The sequence below is a fragment of the Solanum pennellii genome, chromosome 11, assembly GCF_001406875.1.
Source record: "Solanum pennellii chromosome 11, SPENNV200".
Classification (NCBI taxonomy): domain Eukaryota; kingdom Viridiplantae; phylum Streptophyta; class Magnoliopsida; order Solanales; family Solanaceae; genus Solanum; species Solanum pennellii.
The window spans coordinates 46,947,855-46,967,771 of NC_028647.1; the positions used below are offsets into that span (position 1 = coordinate 46,947,855).

At 34.7% G+C, this 19,917-nt stretch overlaps 1 protein-coding gene across 3 annotated transcripts; it reads right to left on the reverse strand.

Annotated features, from left to right (window-relative positions):
- Positions 1-636: 636 nt before the first annotated feature.
- Positions 637-17,818, reverse strand: LOC107002950 (glycerophosphodiester phosphodiesterase GDPD4). Of its 3 annotated transcripts, none has more exons than XM_015201167.1 (9): positions 17,528-17,818; positions 17,359-17,445; positions 17,176-17,273; positions 14,284-14,344; positions 13,990-14,070; positions 13,671-13,763; positions 9,291-9,380; positions 1,499-1,626; positions 637-1,385 (listed from the first exon to the last, which is right to left on the reverse strand). In XM_015201167.1, exons 1-9 carry the CDS (start codon positions 17,708-17,710, stop codon positions 1,217-1,219), a joined length of 990 nt encoding a protein of 329 aa, XP_015056653.1. In that variant the 5' UTR covers positions 17,711-17,818; the 3' UTR covers positions 637-1,216. The 3 variants fall into 3 exon arrangements, with proteins under 3 accessions (XP_015056653.1, XP_015056654.1, XP_015056656.1); XM_015201168.2 differs by having other exon boundaries at positions 14,284-14,348; positions 17,528-17,803; XM_015201170.2 differs by lacking the exon at positions 13,671-13,763 and having other exon boundaries at positions 17,528-17,811.
- Positions 17,819-19,917: the final 2,099 nt, after the last annotated feature.

Consider the following 19,917-nt stretch of genomic DNA (forward strand, 5'->3'; position numbering starts at 1 on the left):
ACCAAAACCCTAAATTTAATTACATTCTCCAGTGTGCATGGCCGCTATGGCCGTTGGCAGCCTCCAACGTAGGCTACTCAACCACTAACAGTTACCAACAATCCACCATGCAACTACCACATACGCCTCTGCACTATAATTCGCAGGACCACAATCTAGATCTATTCTTTTGAAACCAATATTATGTTTCAGTGTAAGTGCCCGTTTAGATTAAGCTTATTTTTAGATGTTTTTGACTTTGAAGCACTTTTTTAGTTTTGGAAAGGTTAAAAAGTCCTCTTAAGCAAAAAAAAAAAAAGAAGTTTAAATAATAAATCAGAAGGCCAAAAGTAGGATACCCTCTATATGACTTAGATTCTGACTTAGAAATTACTTTTTAAAAACCCATCCAAAGAAGCCCAAAGTCTATTTTTTTGAAGACTTGAAGTTCTATACGTTAAAGAGTCTTCAATTGAAAAATAGTAGTTATTCATAATTAGTGAGATTAGTAATATGAAAGATAAGACCAATAAGACAAGTAACCTGCTATTAATAGGATAAATAAGACACTCTGATAGCACTGCCATTTTAGTATGAGTTAAATCTTCTCCAGAGAAGCTGTTCATATGCTAATTTAGGAATAAGAAGAGAGACAGATAGATAAAAAAGTATCCTTCATAATAATTCTGATAAAAAAAATGAACTAGACATCAAGGGCATAGCTTACCAAGAATTGGCATAATTTGCTTAAACACTGGCTGATAGTACAACAATAATCTCCTTTACAGTAATAACACTGGCTGATCTAAGGCCCAGTCTGTCAGGAAAGTATACTAACGCCAACCTTTATCATTAGTGAACTTCAAATTGCTGCCTGCGAACAGTCTAAAATTAACATTTCACGAAGCCATTTTAACAATATCTATCAGCTATCTCTCCTGAAGCTTCACTCCAACAATATATTTCAGCATCGATCCACATGTAGCGGTCAAATGTGGGCGCTACTTCAACATGTAAAGATGATAACACGAGAAAAGAACACTTAATGTTGTATTCGTTAGCTGATGGGTGTTGTTATCCTATGTCCTTTATATGTCTTCTAATACGTCAAATGATTTATTGTATATGTAAAACTGAGGCCTCTTCTCGCTTGCAATCCTTGCTTTACTTTTCCCATTCCACTTGCAGAGCCCAAAATTTTTCAGTTGATCTATTTTTTGAATAATATAACTTGTCCTCAAGGGGACAAAGAAAAACCTTCCGCGAGGCATTGTGTCCTCACGTTTTGCATAAGGCGTTGAAGTAAAGAAGGACTGCTTGTAACAATAGCATCCACCCGCTCAAATAACATTTTCTTCATGGAGTCCTCATCATCAACAGTCCATGCATAAACCTTTTTATTCCTCCTGTTGCAATTAAGAAAAGCATAAATCATAAAGGTTAGATAACTGCATTTGTGTACCAACAGTAAGTGCTGTTATGATGCATCTATGTACCATGTAACTGATTAAGTTCATACCCCTGGAGAATTTTCATGAGATTCTCGTCGATTAAAGGATGGTAAACACCAACAACTGCAGCACCTCTCATTCTTAATAGCTTCATTCTAGTTCCTGTTGAAGGATCTATCATGACAATGTAACCTACCTGCAGAATTACCGCACTTACTCACATAAAACAAGCTACAATCAGTTCCAACTTATCTAGAACAGAATATATAGAATAACACTTCAGTCTGCAAGTTTATAATGCAACAAGAGTTTGTAAACCTACACCAAATTTAGTATCAGCTAATCAAACCACTGTTCTATTTTAAGCTTTAGGTCAGCCAAAATCAACTCCACCTTCATGGAGGCTTTTCCTGTCATTGACAATACTTTTCTTCATACAATTATCCAAAAGACACCAGGGGTTCCACTTCCATTCTAAAAGTACTCGATGTTTTCGAAAAATCAACTTTACCTAACTTTTGAAAACCCAACCTCCCACCCCCACTTCATTCAACTAGGATATTACATCCAATTTGTTTCTTAATAGTCATTTCCAAACCACATAAGACACCTAATTTGCAGAGAGTACTATTTTGAGAAATAGCAATAGACACCGTGCAAAACAATTTCTGATTTATATTAAGATAGACAGAGAACAAACATAGACACGCCCCTCTATTTTTTCCAAATTGATAGTTTTAAAAACCCCCAGAGTTTTTCCAATTAAAGTTATATTTTGAAAAGAATTATTTATTTTACAGAGTTGTCACTAGAAATTGGGTTTTGGTGTTCCAAATCACCTTTTGAACCCATATTCAAAAGGAAATTGACTAAATTTTTTTTAGTCTGCGAACTAAGAGTCCTGGTAAGGAATTCTGTTAACCGAGGGGTGCCTCGAGTCCCGTGATTTTAACACGGTTGCTTCATTGACTTAAGATAATTTGAACTCATTAAAAACTGTCTTATTTAATTTACATGTGGTGTATTGGTAGCAGCCGTTTCCAACCTTGCCAAAATTGTTTGTATCTTGAATCTTTAACACATTACGAAACATTTTCTTTTTTCCAACTTAAACAAATATTTAGTTTTAGGTCATTTATTCATCTCTTGTCAATTCGACACAATTAAACTTATTAATTTATTTTATGCTATTTATTCTTATAAAAAACTTTCTTATCATTTTTTTTAAAAATGGAACTTGAGTTACAAAATATGTGACCTTAAAGATTTAAAACTTAGATAAAACCAATAAAAAAATGAAGTTAATATCATGAATATCTAACAAGGTACTCAAATTTATTAAGTGAAATCGTAACTGATCCAAAAACAAAGGATTAAACAAGTACATGATATTAAATCTTTAGTTGTCCAATATCAAAAAATAAAAAAATAATTATAATTTTTTTATCCAGATATAACCAATCACTAAAAAATTCAAGTTTTTCTTTATCATTTAATTTTCTTTTTTGAGAATGTTTATCATTTAATTTTTTGTGCAAGACACTCATAAGACGATACATTTTTTTATTCACAGCCTTATCAATTCTTACGAAAAATAACAAATTATTATAGACATAGTAAAAACAAGTTTTTTTTAATAAGCGGGTGATAAATTAATACAAGAAAATACGAAAGACAAATCAGTGAGATTGAAACATTTCTCCAAACTTAATTACTTCAGCGAAGGGCTTTCCCATTGCGACAAGCAAGTAATAAAAGTAGTTGGACTCTTGAATCTGGAGGAAAACATCAATCAATTCATGATCTTTCATTGGCGATTTGACTCTAGCGGTGCTCTCTTTATTTTATGGCATATTCCCTAAAACTTTTTGTTGATTTTTTCTCTTCATATTAGCGAAAGAGTTGTGATACAGAACAATGTTAATAATATATTGAAATTGTTAGACAAAATCTTGAGACATATTGTCCCAAACATGCCAATGAGAAATATCTTGATCGATGAACCATTTTGAGGCCACCCCTATCAAACTTTCTCCAACGTAAGCCATAAGGAGTGTTCTTTTCATCCTGCTCCACTTAGTTGATTACAAGATCTCTTCTTATGAACTACTGGCCTACCATGACCGCTATACTTGTCAAACTTTGGTGTTTTGAATACAATAGGTAGGTGAACATGCATAAGTCCTTCAATGAGACACTCTTGTGCCCTCTTAGTCCTTATATTTTGCTCCAGACTCTTCTTTTTAGCAATTTCTTCATGTTACTCGTTTTCTCAACCTCGACAGAGAACTAAATTGATTAGTGTGGTGGTAGAGTAAGGAATTTTAAGAGTCTAAAGGCATAACCTTGGTCATGTTGATCTTTGGATGGAGCATCATCATTGGGTTTTGTACCAGTGCTGGCTGGGGAATTGTATTAGTATGTGTATTATGCATGAAAGTGGATTATTCATCATGGACGAATTCAATAGACGTATCGTGAAAGTTCTAGTTGTTGAACGTGTGAACAAATGGGCCAAATCCAAGTGGATAAACTGGGTCATTTGGATAGGAAATGACATATTTGCATTCACGAATTGAAGATGGAGAAACTTGTCCATTCATCATACATTTTAGTCATTTGTTGTATCATCTTCCTTACTTCTACTGATATTGATTCTTGTGAAACCATCTAATTTTCGGCTACCTCATTGTCCGACTTTATTCTGTCATCGTGGATCATTTTCGCTTTTGACCATGTGTAGTATGGACGAGATGTCAGCTTAATCACAAACCAACCACCTTTAAACTCTCATTATAAACAAAAATAAACGTGTAAGGGTTTAACACTTTGTAAATATTAATCACATATGTTATGCACCTAAATTATTTCCATATGAGTTTCAAAAGGCTTTTATGTTTCATCCCGACTTTAGATAAATTTATTTTAACAACTCTCTTATGTTTTTTAATCGCATAACTTACTCATTTAGGTATCTTGAAAGTATTTCAATCGAACCCGTTGAGGCTGCCAACGTATTCATGTTGAACATGAATCAGATCATTACGTAGTTCATGGAGGGGAAGTATTTGAGCACAACATTTATGTAATTAGAAAAGAAAACATCATTCAAATCCAAAGTATTCTTAAAAACAAATAACCAAAATGATAATATAAGTACTTAAAATTGCATCCAACTCGACGGAATGGAAATAAAAGAATAACAATAATAAAAAGAGGCCCTCTAGGAGATTTGGATCATCAATTTCTCCTAGGCTCGAATTGACTTTGAACAAGGCTTTCGACAGATGTGGGACTAGTGCACACGCATGTCAACCCATGCTCTCATCACTCCGATGGAGATAACCACCACAGACATCAATTAAGTTCTCTATGAGTTGGAGCTCTCGTCCTTTGGCTTCCTCCATATTCATATAACAGTTTCGCAACCAATCTTAAGTAGTATCGACCGTGTGGTCCATATTCTCTTATTGAGCTTGAAGCTCTTTGATTTGGTCATGAAGCTCGTCTCGCTCTCCCATCTATTGGTTTCTTTCGGTCGCAACTTCTGTTTGATATAATGTGAAATGCTTCGCTATGTCCCTTTCTCGTTCCATCGAACTTTTAATTGATTTTGCAACCTAGAATGTGTACATTAATATGGTCTTATCTTTTTAAAACTTATCCTCTTTTCACTCCATAGCGTCTATGACAATGCTTAAATCCTCATGTAATGTTTGAATGGTGGAACGATGTTCTCGCTTAACTCGTTGCTGAACCATCCTTACTCTAGCTTCAAATCATGCATCATATTGGGTCAACTCTTCTCTAACATTCTCGAAGTCATTAGTCAGGACATCTAGAGTAGCCTTGTAATTTCCTTCAACCTTGAGTGGAGCTTGGTTGATTCGAATCTCGACTTCTACCTCTTGATCTATGACTCCTTTTTTCCCAACCTATCTGGTAGAACCTTAAGTGGGGGTTGATCATGAAACCATCCCAAGTATGGGTGGTCCACCCTCATCCTTGTTGCGATCCTCCACCTCCGTCAAGAGGGACAATTAGAGTATACATCCTACCCAAAATCTTAAGTATTTCTGAACTTCCAAGAAGGATGTTGCGAAACTCATACCTAAAGATTTGGGGAGGATGTATACTCTCAAGTCCCTCTGACTGGGTGGAAGATCGCAACAACAGTGAGGTGGATCAGTTATACTTAGGATGGTTTTATGATCAACCCCACTTACGGTTATGCCAGAAAGGTCGAGGAAGGGAGCCATAGATCGAGAGGCAGAAGTCGAGGTTAGTATCAAACAAGCTCGACTCGAGGTTGAAGGAAATTACAGGGCTACTCTAGATGTCTTGACTAATGACCTTGAGAATGTTAGAGAAGAGTTGGCCCAATATGATGCATGATTTGAAGCTACAATAAGGATGATTTAGCAACGTGTTGAGAGAGAACATTGTTCCACCATTCAAACATTACATGAGGATTTGGTCATTGTCACAGGCGTTATGAAGCGACAAGAGGATGAGTTTAAAGAAGAGAAGACCATATTAATGTACACACTATCTTGGTTGGAGAACCAATTAAAAGTTTTGATGGAATGAGAAAGGGATATAGCAAAGCGTTTCACATTATATCAAGCAGAAGTTGCAACCGAAAGAAACCAATGGATGGGAGAGTGAGACGAGCTTCATGACCAAATCGAAGAGCTTTCGGAACAAAAAGAGAATTTGAACCACACGATCGATCTACTCAAGATTGGTTGCAAAATTGTCATGAGAATATGGAGGAAGCCAAAGGACAAGTGCTCCAACTCACAAAGAACTTAACTGATGTCTATGGTGGTTATCTCCATCAGAGTGATGAAAGTCTGGGTCGACATGCGTGTGCATTAGCCCCACATCTACCGAAAGCCTTGTTCAAAGTCTATTCAAGTCTAAGAGGAAATTGATAATCCAAAGAGGGCCTCTTTTAATAATTGTTATTTCTTTCATTTCCATTTCATCGAGCCTCTTGCAATTTTACGTACTTTAATGTTTTCATTTTGGTTATTTGTTTTTAAAATCCTTTGGATTTGAATGATGTTTTCTTCTAGTTAAATAAATGTTGTCTTTTAACATTTTCCCTCCATTAACTACATAATGATCTAATTCATGTTCAACATGATACATAGGCAACCCCTCAACGGGTTCGATCGAAATACTTTCAAGATACCCAAACGAGTAAATTATGCGACTAAAAGACATAAGAGAGTCGTTAAAATAAATTCATCTAAAGACGGGATGAAACATAAAAGTCTTCTGAAACTCATTGTAGAAACGGAAATAATTTAGGTGTATGACATACGTGTGATTAATATTTGCGAAGCGCTTAACCCTAACACGTTTGTTTTGTTTATAAAGAGAGTTCAAAGGTGGTTGATTTGTGTTTAAGCTGACATCTATCCATACTGCGCAAGGTCAAATGAGAAAACAAAAATGACCGACAAAGATAGAATGAAGTCGAATAATGCGAAAGTCCAAAATCTGATGGTTTCACAAGAATCAGTATTAGTAGAAGAAGTAAGGATGTTGAGACAACAAATGGTTGAAATGTACTACTCTTGGATGAATGGACAAGCTCCTTCATCTTCAATTCAATATGTCATTTCCTATCCAAGTCTCGGCAAGTGACCCAGTTTATCCACCTAGATTTGGCCCGTATGATAACACGTCTAGAACTATGGGAACTTCTGTGGTATGCCCCTTGAATCCGTGATTAATAATCCACTTTTCATGCACGCTACACAAACTAATACAATCCCACAGCCAACATTGGTATCAAAACCCAACAATGATCCTTCATGCAAAGATCAACATGACTAAAGTTATGCCTCTAAGTTGACTCTTAAAATTCTTGACTCTTACCACCACACTATTAGTACAGTTCCCCTGTCGGGGTTGAGGAAATTACTAAAAACGAGGAACGTGAAGAAATTGCTAAAAAGATGAGTCTGGAGCAAAATATAAGGACTTGGAGGGCACAAGAGTGTTAAGGACTTATGCATATCCACATACCTATTGGGTTCAAAACACCAAAGTTCAACAAGTATAGCGGTCTTGGTGACCCAACTGAAGAGATTTTGCAATCAACTAGGGGGAGCAGGAGGAAAAGAAGAATTCCTTAAGGATTGCTTTGGAGAAAGACCGATAAGGGTGGCCTCAGAATGATTCATCGTCAAGATATTTCTCATTAGCATGTCTTGGACGACATGATTCAGGATTTGTCCAGCAATTTCAATATAATATTGGCATTGTTTTGAAGCGCAATTCTCTCGCTAATATGAAGAAAAAATTAACTGAAAGCTTTAGGGAAATGCCAGAAAATGGAGAGAGCAGGCATCTAGATTCAAACTGTCAATGAAAGATTATGAATTGATTGATGTTTTCCTCCAAGCTCAGGAGCCCGACTACTTCCATTACTTGCTTGTCGCAATAGGAAAGTCCTTCATCGAAGCAATTAAGTTTGGAGAAATGTTTCCACTTACAAAAAAAATTGTTTCAGTATGTCTATAATAATTTATTAGGTTGTGAACAAAAATTGTATTATGTTATGAGTGTCATGCAAAAAATTAAATGATAAAAACATGCCAAAACTTGAATTTTTTAGTAATTACTTAAATCTGGATAAAAATTGTAATTATATTTATATTTTTTGATAATGTAAATGAAGACTATCTCACATGACAACAACCAAAAATTTAATATCATATCTCGTCTAATCCTTTTCTTTTGGCTAAATTATGATTTCGCTTGTGATTTTAATAAATTCGAGTACTTTGTTAAATATTCATGATATTAAGTTCATTTAGTTGCTTTGATGGGCTTGAATGTATATTTTATTTTCTTTTATTGGTTTAATCTAAGTTCTAAAGTTTTAAACCTTTATGTCATATATTTTTGTAACTCGAGTTCCATTGTTTAAAAAAAATGAAAAGAGAGTTTTTTTTAATAGAAAAAATAGCATAAAATAAATTGAATTAAGTCTAATTATGTCAAATTGACATAATGACCCTAAAACTAAATATTTGTTTAAGTTTGAAACAATGAAAATGTTTCGTAAATGTGTTAAAGATGCAAGATACAAACAAATAAAAAATTTGTGGCAAGGTTGGAAAACATTGTTACCAATACGCCACATGTAAATTAAATAAAACAATTTTTTTATTAGAAAAGAAGGGTAAATAACTTTTTTTATATTAAGCTAATAAATATATTGTAACCAAAATTATATCAAGTCATAAAAGTCAATAAAACAACCGTGTTAAAATAACGGGACTCGAGGGTGCCTACATCTTCCTCTCGATCAAATTCCTTACCTAAACTCTTAGTTCTAGGACCAATATAAACAAAGTCAATTTTCTTTAGAATATGGGTTTAAATAAGGTGACTTGGAACACTAAAACATATTTTCAAGTGGTGACTCTGAAATAAAATAATCTTTTTTCAAAAATAGTCGCTTTAATTGGAAGAACCTTTTTTTTTCAAAACCTTCATTTGGGAAAAATAGGGGTGTGACATTTAGCGCACACTCAAAAGATTCTTTAGAAACTCATTAAACTTGTTCCTTGGATTGCAAAAATGTCCTAACACACTCAGGGTGCAAGTACGGCTGAATTGAGCTAACTCATCATTCTTTCACAGGTTAAAGCAAAATTTAGCAAAATAAGGTCAAGAAGATGAGATTTTAGACACAGTTTCCTCTATTTGTAGGACAAGGAATAACATCACCACAGACCAATATTATGTATTGCCAAAGCCACTTCTATAATGGTTGACATGCAAGGAACTGAGAAGTCGTGTACTTCAAAACATAAGAAGAAAATTGGATATTACCATAACATCTGATGACAGTTTCATTACATCTCTTGAAAAACTGTCACTTTTAGCCCATACAAGGCAATTCCTACAGCCTGTATTGTCAACCTGTAAAAAAGTTTGATAAGAGAGTGAGACCACAAACACAAACCTCAGTAACATAAAAATAAAACATTACATTTAAGTTGCAAGTCAGGGGTGGTAAGTGAGTTACAGGAGCTTCGAGGCTAATAGTAGTAGCTTGGAACATAGGGTCGTTAACATAAAAGTCCATAGAAATAGTGAAGATTCTCATGAAGAGGAGGATTAATATAGCTTGCTTCCAGGAAACCACATGGGTAGGAATTAAGGCTCGGGATGTGAATGGGTATGAGTTGTGGTACTGAGGAAGTGCAAGGAATAGAAATGGAGTAGGCATTCTGGTAGACAGGGAGCTAGTTGGGGAGTTGAGGGAGCAAGTGGTAGAGGTTAGGAGGGTCAACAACGGATGATGGCAGTTCAGTTCGTCGCAAATGGTAGAGATTAGGAGAAACAACAGGATGATGGAGATTAAGTTAGTCATTTGAGGATTCACTTGGAACATTATTAACAATTACACACCGCAAGCGGGCTTGAACAAGGAGGACAAGAAGTGCTTATTGGAGGATTTTGAACGAGATGATCAGGGATATGCCGCACATCGGGAAGCTTTTCGAAAGAGGAGATTTTAACATAGACATCGGGTCAACCCTAGGAGTTACGACAATGTGCAGGGAGGTTTTAGTTTCAGGGATAGGAATGTAGTAGGAGTTGCAATTTGAGTTTTGCAAAACCTTTTGGGTTAGTGGTAGACAAATCGATTTTAACGAAGGAGGAGCATTTGGTAACTTTTCATAGTGGTCTTTGTAAAGACTGCAAGGTTATCTTGAGTAAGAACCTCATAATTCAACAAAAGTTATAGGAGATGGATTTGGAGATCAAGAGGATGAAAAAGAGCAAGGTCGTGAAAGAACAGTCAGGTATCAAATAAGGTAGCTTGACAATGGCCAATCGCTAGGAGATGGGGAAGAAGTTGTTGGCGAAGGGGGAGGACTGGGAATGTGAATGGTATGTGGGATAGGATTGGTAGTTGCATTTGGATAACAACTAAAGAGGTTTTTAGAGTCTCCCAAGGTAACTTTGGTAGGCATCAAGGGGATTAGTGGTAGAATAAGGATGGGAAACTGAAAGCAAAAGAATCGGCATATGTGAAGTTGGTAAAGGTAAGGACGAGAAGAAGAAGTGAATGAATAGGGAAAGGTATAGAATGATGAGGAAGGAGGAAAAGTTGCAATTTCAATGACAAAAACTCCAGTTTTTGAATGTTGAGCTTCAGGACAAAGGACGAAGATAAGAAGTTGTATAGGCTAGTCAAGGCAGGGGAGTGTAGAGACTTGTGTTGGGAGATTTGAAACATTTCGAGAGGTGTTGCGATTTTGGGTATTGTAGGTGTATACAGGTTGAAAAGGTTAAGGGTGTTATTCATAGGATGCGGAGGGGGGAGAGTAATCGGATCATATGAGATTACTGTAGAATTTTTGGAAAGTGCAAACAGGAAAGGTATGGAATGGTTGACTAAGTTGTTTAATATCATTTCTAGGACATCAAAAGTACCAAAAGAATGGAGGTGGAGTACAATGATCCCATTCTACAAGAACAAGGGAAACATTTAAAATTGCATCAATTGTAGGAGTATCAAACAGCTCAGCCACACTATGAGGGTTTGGGAGAAGGTGGTGGAGATGAAGGTGAAGGGGTGCGTGCCTAGTTCTGAAGACCTGTACAGTTTTATGTTGAGGTGTTAAACTACAAAAGCCATTCATCTAGTTAGGAGATTAGTGCAGTAGTGTAAGGAGAGGAAGAGGGACCTTCACATGGTGTTCATTGACCTAAAAAAAGCATAGACAAAGTTACAAGGAGGTTTTATGGAAGCGCCTTGAGGCTAAAGGAGTTCCTATGACATATACTAGAGTGATTAAGGACATCTACGATGGGGTCAAGAGCCAGATAAGGACAATGGGTGGGACTCAAAAAAACTTCCCAATTGTGATAAGGTTGCAATAAACTCTTAGCCCATTTTTATTTGCCTTAGTGAGGATGAATTGACTCGGCGTATCCAAGGTGAGGTGCCATGGTGTATATTATTTGCAGATGACAAACATCTGATCGACGAGACTCACAGCGAAGTTAATACTAAGCTTGAGGCTTGACGACAAATCTTGTAGTCTAAAGGGTTCAAGTTGAGCAAGACCAAGATATAATATTTGAAGTGCAAATTCAATGAAGTAACACATGAGAACGTTGTGGAGGTGAGGCTAAATTCACAAGTCATCCATAAGAAAGGATGTTTCAAGTATCTTGGGTCAATTATCCAAAGTAATTGGAAAATCGACGAGGATATCACATATCGTATTAGTGCAAGGTGGATAGTACGGAGGCTCGCATCCAGAGTCTTATGTGATAAGAAGATGCCACCAAAAATTGAAGGCCAGTTCCACATAGTAATGGTTAGGTAAGTTATGTCGTATGGAGCAGGATGTTGGCCAGTCAAGAACTCCCACACTCAAAAGTTGAAAGTTATAGAAATGAACATCAAAGTTGAAAGTTATAGAAATGAAGATGTTGAGCTGGATGTGTTACCACACGAAGAGAGATAAAGATTAGAAATAAAGATATACAGAATAAGGTAAGAGTGACCTCGTGGAGGATAAGATGCGAGAAGCGAAACTTAGATGGTTCAAGCATGTAAGGAGGAAATACAAGGATACACCAGTGCAGAGGTGTGAGAGTTGGCTATGGATAGGAAAGATAGATGTAGATCGAAGAAGTATTGGGGAGAGATTAATAGAAAAGACATGATCCAACTCCAGTTTAATAGGACATGACCTAGATAGAAGATTATGGAGGACACGGATTAGCGTAAAGGGTTACTTAGGTAATCGAAAGTTGTCTTGCTTAGTCTTTCATTAGTACTACTCTAGGAGAATCTTGTCATTCATCTCTATTACCACGTACTACTCTAGGAGAATCTTGTTATTCATCTCTATTACCACATATTGTCTCTAGCACTTCAATTATCGTATTATTTTGTGGTGGTGACTGTTCCGTTTTAGTATGATTTTCATGCTTTGTTTAGCTTGTTTTCTTGACTTCTTCATTCATGTTGTTTTCTTTTTTCAAACTACATTAACTTGAGTCTACGGTCTATCAGATCCAACATCTCTACCTTAAGGTCTGCGTACACACAAACCTTCCAAGACCCCACTTGTACGATTAGACTGGGTATGTTATTTTGTTATTAAGTTGAAATTCTAGACAACACAGTCGGTGGCATACACCATCCTATAATCGTAACAATAACAACAGTTTAAGCATGTACTAACTGTCTTTTTTAGAACCACATGTAATCAATTAACAGTCTTCAAAAGTAAGAACGCTAATTAACTCTTTCTGAAAAGTAAGTGAGCAGTTTATGTGAATGAAGTAGGAAAAAGATTGTGTAATGGGTAAATCAGGATCCTCACAAGTTTTTTAGTTTCTATATTCCAGGAACTTTCCGAAAGAACTCAGCTCCTATCTACTCCAGTCTGAGAAATAACAGAAAAAAATCTCAAAAGTTGTCTATGTCATATACATTCTCCATGTTGCACCAAAAGGCTAAGAGAGACAAGATATTGAACTTCCGCTTGTGTGTTCTCTCTAAGACAGAATCTAAATAAACTCCCAGTTACAGGTAAGCTGATCATGCATATGCATGGTGACTAGCCAAATATTTTTGACTTTCTAGTGGGACGATATCCATAGAAAAGCATGAACTTCCTCCTACTCGCAAGTTAAATGTAACAAGACAGACCATATACATATCAATCAGTTGGTCCTACAGAAGAAGTAGAAATGAACTTCTTCATCTTCTTACCAAGCTCAAAAGAGAAGAGACAAAACAGAAAGTAAAAAGAAGTGAAGTAGAAATGAACTTTTTGGGTTAACAACTGGGTTGCAAGTCCCCATCTTATATGGATTCACAACTAGGCTGTGAAGAGTCCCACATCAAGGGTAAAAAAGGGAAGGGTGGTGTCTTTATATGTCTTGGAAAATCCTCATCTCTGAAGCTAGCTTTAGGGGTTGACTTAGCCCCAATATCATAACACAGTATCAGAATGACGAGTCCTACATCGAGGGTGAAAGAGATGGGTGAGTCTTTGTATGGCTTGGACAACCCTCACCGCTTGAGCTAGCCTTTGTGGATGAATTAGGCCCAGGATCTATTTTCGTAACATAGGCTAATGTTTCCACCAACAAGAGAAACCATATCATACATGTTCAAGCAAACTTGTTGGCCAGTATGGTAACTATCTGGAAGAATAAGATTAGTAAACGTACAACAGAAAGAAGACCCTTTGCAAACTCTCTCTCATACAACGGTGGACCAACTTTTGCATCAAGAATTACTTGTCGGACGGAACCTGATATCAACTAAAGGAAATTAAAGCCAAGTTATTAAACAACAAAAGGAATTTCATGCAGCTATTACATTGTTATAACAATAAATTCAATGGACGACATGAACATCTCTAATAGCTTCTACAAATATAACACACTAGTGGGAGATAAAATAGTGACTTTTATTTCTTGAGAGACGAGAATGAAAGAAGGGGCCTGAATCGAGAGAACACTATTCAAGCTTGGATATTCCGAGTACCTTTAATGCATCTTCAAGTGTTGGAACAGTTAGATCATGATGCTCCAACTTAAGCTGATGAACTGCATCTAGATCTTTAATCTACAAGTACAAAGTAAAGATAATCCCATTCAACATCAACTCTAATAGGATGTATGTCAGCGTGTTGGACAGAAGCAAAATAAAAAATGCAATGGAGCTATTAAATTACGAGGTGTTACTAAATCAAATATTTGAAATGCATGGACATGGAGAAACAACAATCTACTACTTGCTTCGAACTTAAGTAAATAAAAATTGAGCACCAGTTCCCACCTCCTTTGAGCTAAGGTATGAAACTTTAGAATTGTTATTCCCAGTTATCCGTTGCAAATCCCTGCCTGCGACATGTGAGAATCAATGCTCCATACAACAAAAACAGTGAAACAATTGTTATATAAAATTACAAATGTATGTCATGAATTATGTCTCATCTTATCTTCTTGCAGGAAATGGCTCTAACCTATGAAGTGTTGAACCAAATCTTAGGTTGTATAGCCAGCTTTGGCCCAAAATATAAAGGAAAAATCAAGAGAAAACACGTATTTCGAGTAGAGGACAATGTATGCAGTGAAGCTCAATTTTAGTATGTGGTAGAAAACATCAACTTCCATTTTATAAGAAAATACCAACTTAACGGGCCTCTTAAACATGCAAGGTTTCTACCACTTGACTTATATAATTAAAATAGGTTAGTAGATTTATTTTAGAAAAGAAAGTAAAAGGGTTAGAAACTACCTGTGCGCGCAGTGAATACAAAACGTAAAGGACCAAACGAAAATTTGCAAGTAAGAAGCAATTGGAATTTTTTCTTGATTTTTACATGGGTAATAATAAATGTATGTTCACTGTATCATTATTAAGTCAATGGGTTAGATATGAAGTTTTGAAAGAGTAGTTGGCAAATGCATGTCGTTTTCTTTTGATTTGGGAGGGGCACTTTATTAATTTAATTGATAATTAAGGATTGTCAATAATTAAGGCAATGACTAGGAGGTTAATAAATTGGTAGTAGTAAGTATTTTATCATTGGAAGGGTTATATATGGTAGTAAACTGAAGTGTAGTACGAGATAATCATGTTTCTCTTTTCTTTGTGGTTGGGACTTGCTATTACTTTGTTATTATTTAAATTATAATGACGGTACTTAATGTAGTTTTAGGGAGAGATTTGGGGGTCATATTGAGGGAAGGGATTTTAGGCGCATAGATATATTTTAGGAGTTAAGTAGTTAACCATTTCACCGAATGGATTGAAAAAAGGGGTCGCGTAGCATTGGATTGTCGGGTTCTACTAATTGGTGGAATTGGTTCAAGTTTTATTTATTTACCAAATTAAGTACTAGTTTTAACATATTGGTACATGTAATTAATGTTAGGTATATTGTATTAGATGGATACCACTAGAATATATTGTTCAGAGAAATTAAGACTTAACTTTAGGCTTGATTTTTAGGAAATATAAGGCGTGACATATGAGTTGGCACCAAAACTAGGAGCTTGATTATAGCATTTTGATGAGTTTTTGGCCTAGGTTAGGTGTGTGGTAGAATGAGTATCTATGACTTGCTTACTTGTGAATATTGCATAAGTGATAGATTGGGAACGTTTTGAAGCTTTGCGAAAAGAGAAGGAAAAATCTTGAGGATTCGTGACACAGGTTCAGCATTTAAGGTATGTTATGACTTCATTGAAGGACGTTTTTCTAATTAAAGATTAAAAATAAAATAGACCATTGGTAAGGGCGAAAGATGGGGGATCTCGTATCAATGGCGTGATGGGCATTGGTATGAGCATAGAAAGGGAAAATTTATTGCAACAGTAGGCGGATTGTAATCCGAGAATGCTAAAGCATATGAGCATTAGCTTATGTATTATTGACTTGAATACTTCGTGATTGTGTTTCTTATTTAAACTAATATATTTGTAATAGTTGAGGTGGTTATGTATAATATTGATATTTGATTGATTGAGATACATCATCATCCATTTTATTGAAACAATAGTGTGCATATGTATTGGGGATGGTGAGATGTTAAGATTATAATTTGGGCACGTGGAGACGGTCCGTGCGAAAATTGTTTGATTTTATGATAGTGCGTTGAGATCGTCCGCACAGACACGTGGAGATCGTCTGCATATGGACCTCGCGAGTCCCCCATGGGTCATGAACTCTCGATGTATTTTCGAGAAGTATCATGTATACACGGTTGAGAGGGTACTTGGCATCGGAGGCATATCATTTCATATTGTCACATTACATTGCATCTCATTACCTGTTGATTACATGTGTTTATTGGTGGTATATTATGTGAGGTTGATTATTCTTATTTGATGAACTTGACTGGTGAGTATAATAGAAACCTATATAAGGGACTGATTTTCTTATATAAACTCTTGTCACTACTATACTGGGTACACGTGATTTCTTACTCATACTACACTTGTTGCACTCTTTTATGGTGCAAATCCGATTCCGAGTACGAGCACATCTCGTGGAGCTTTTTGAGTCCAAGCTTAGAGTGTCTTGGGGTTGTGGTGAGCTGTTAGGCTGTTTTGTAGCCCACACCTCCCTCTATCTTTTATTTATTTTGTTATTTTAGTATTCAAACAGGATATCCCTTATATTTGGATTTGTCATTTTAGTTTCAGACTTGCATCATATTTAGAAGTTCTCATACTTGTGACACCAAATCTTGGTGGTATTTTAGCTTTCTGCATGTCGTATTTATAAAGAACTTATTGTTGGAGATTTTAGCTCGTTGTTTACCTTTTTACCTTATTAGTTAGTTAAAATTCGTAAAATATGTTGAATTGGCTTACCTATTGGTTGGAAACATAGATATCATCACGACTTGTAAATTTGGGTCGTAAGCCGGCATGTATTTGTCCTCTACTTCACATTTACAGATTCTTTTACCACTTCAAACGATGTTTCTCATGCAAATTCTTGGATTGAATAAGGTAAGATCTTTTGTCTAAAAAATCATTTGCTTTCATGACGTGACATTTCTCCACATAAAACAAATATTTATAGTAGCAATACTTATTTGGGAAAAACATTTGATTGATCAACCCTTTTGGCACCACCCTTACCTCTCATGGCACAGTGCATATATTAACTAAAGTTTTGTCACAAAAGGTATCCCTGAGTTTTAAGCCCACATACCGGTCATGGAGGGCAAACAATACACCATCTGAAGACCGAGAAACATCAATTTCAATACAGTCAGCCTGAGAATCAAGAGCAATTCGGTATGCAGCCATCTACACGAACAATACAATAATCAGAATTCCAAATAATAAAGTTGGGAAACAATTTTGCCACTAATAAAGGAAATGGAATTCCTACAGTGTTGGGGAAGGCCTTGGACGAATCACCACCATGAGCACAGACGAGAGGAATACTCCGTAGCCAACTGCATTTCTGTGATTGCACCTGCACAATTATGTAATGTTTGAAACAGTTAGGGAACAAAATTTACACACCCAAAAATGTAGAAAGAAAGAGCAGGATATACCTTCTGGAATGTGCGGAGACGAAGATGGAAGTAAATAGGGGGGAGAATGGCGATGAGGGCGAGAGCAATGAGGAGAGATCTGAAGACCTTTCTGGAAGTGAAAACTCTGAGCTTTGGGCTAAACTTGCGGGACAAGAGGCCATGCCTCTCCAACCGGAGACGGCGCTGTTGCCGCCTCTCCATTTTTCTATTCAACAAAAAAAATTTCCCTTTCTCAGTGCACAAAGATGCCGTCCTCTTCAGAAATTGCAAATCGAAAGAGTTTCACCAGCAGTGAAACTCGTTTGGACTGACAATTTTTTTTTATTGGTTCATATTATTGTAGCTTTATTTTCCTTTGTACCATGGACACACGTGGCACTATCAACCAAAAAAAAATTTCGAGCCTGTTTGGCTCAGCTTAAAAGCTGGTCAAACTGACTTAAAAGCTGGTTTTTGACTTATTTGGCTGTTTAACAATACTCAAAATAACTTATTTTAAGTTAAAAAAAAATTATTTTAAGTCAAAAGTTAAAAGCTGGGTAGGGGTGCTTTTTTTTTCCCAGCTTATAAGCTGTTTTAAGTTGACCACATTTTTACCTTTTTGCCCTTAATATTTTTATACAATCTCCAAATTACCCACATAACCCTAACATCTCTTTCTTCTATTTTTCCCTTTTCACGTGTGGATGATAGACAATTACTATTACTAATGAATGAAAATAAAATAAATCTTAAATCTTTCAAGTGATCTATTCAAATTATATATTATTAAAATGTAAAATAAGTTGCACATATAACTTAAATAAAAATTTATATTCCTCTTATAAATAATTTGTGATGAGAAAGAAATATGTGAATGATAGCAAAATATAATTATTTATGGCTGTAAAATATAAATTAATTAACTTTTATTATGTTAACAACTTTTAAGGGGATTTCAGACATTTTGATTTAAAAAGCTGTTTATCAGCACTTATTTGCCAAACACATCAACAACTTTTTTTTTAACTTCAGCACTTTTATCCAAACGCATAACTGCTTATTTTAAAAATAAGTTTCAGCACTTTCAAAAATATTTTTTTAAAGCTACTTTTATTAAGCCCATCCAAACGAGCCCGAATAGGACTCAAACTTGATATTTTTGATTAGGAACAAATCACTATAATCAACACACCACAAACACATATTGATATTGTTGAGATATTCTTAACCCTTCTAAATATATTTGATTGCCATTGTGATCTCCAATTAATTTAAATGACGTGTCACATAAATCATTTCCGATATATTTTTATTTTAACCTTTATTTCCTATATTTAAAGGATAAATAGAAATATTCTTTATTGTTCATTTATAAAGAGGTAAACAGTAATTCTCAATATTCACCTTTTTATTTCATTTTTTAATTAATTGAATATTGTTCTCATTACATCATAAATTAAAAATATTATTTTTAATATAATAAAACATCTAAAAACATAGTATTGACAAGTTACTATTTCCACCTAAATAAATAGTTTTTTAATTTTAAAAAAATTCTTACTTTAAATATGTAATTTAAAATTATTTTATTATTATTTACATTATATAAGAACATTAATTAAGTCTTTAATATTTGTAATTATTTTTTAAATAATATAGCATCTAAAAACATATTATTGATAAGCATACTATTTCTATCTCAAATTAACAATTTTTCTAATTTGATTTAAAATATTTTGTCACTTTAAATATATAATTTAAAATCATAATTAATTATTCACTATGAAGAATGCACAAAATTTACATGATAATTCAAACAATCCACTTTTATGTTATAGTGATAAATTATTATATTACACTGTTTAACGATACAAGAAAATTTTTAGTTCATTTTGAACTCCATAATAAATTATTAAAGCATTTATGAAAGAAACATAATAATCTTGAAAGTTGAATATTTATGTAAAAGAAATTTTAAAAATTACAATGATACAATATTTATTATATAATTATATTTTCATTAATAATTTCACTTTATTTGAACTACTGAATTAGCTCGCGCTTTGCACAATCATTAACAAATCCGTAATTAAATGTTTATTATATATTTATTATTTTTGAATATTGAAATAATGCAAATAGAATTTTTTTAATCTAAAATGAGTTATTGTTTATTTACATTTTGAAATATAATCTAAACACAACACACTAATTTTAATCCATAAGCATTTTGCAGAACTTTTAAATTTTTAAAAGCAAAACTAATGTCATTCAAGATAAAGCACACCTCTATATTTTTATCAAAATATAAAGGTGGATGAATGAAAATAGCATATTATGTACAAAATGAACAAAGAATTAAAAAAATATATATATTACATTGATGGAATGCTCCTAAAAATAATTAAATATAAAAATATAAATAC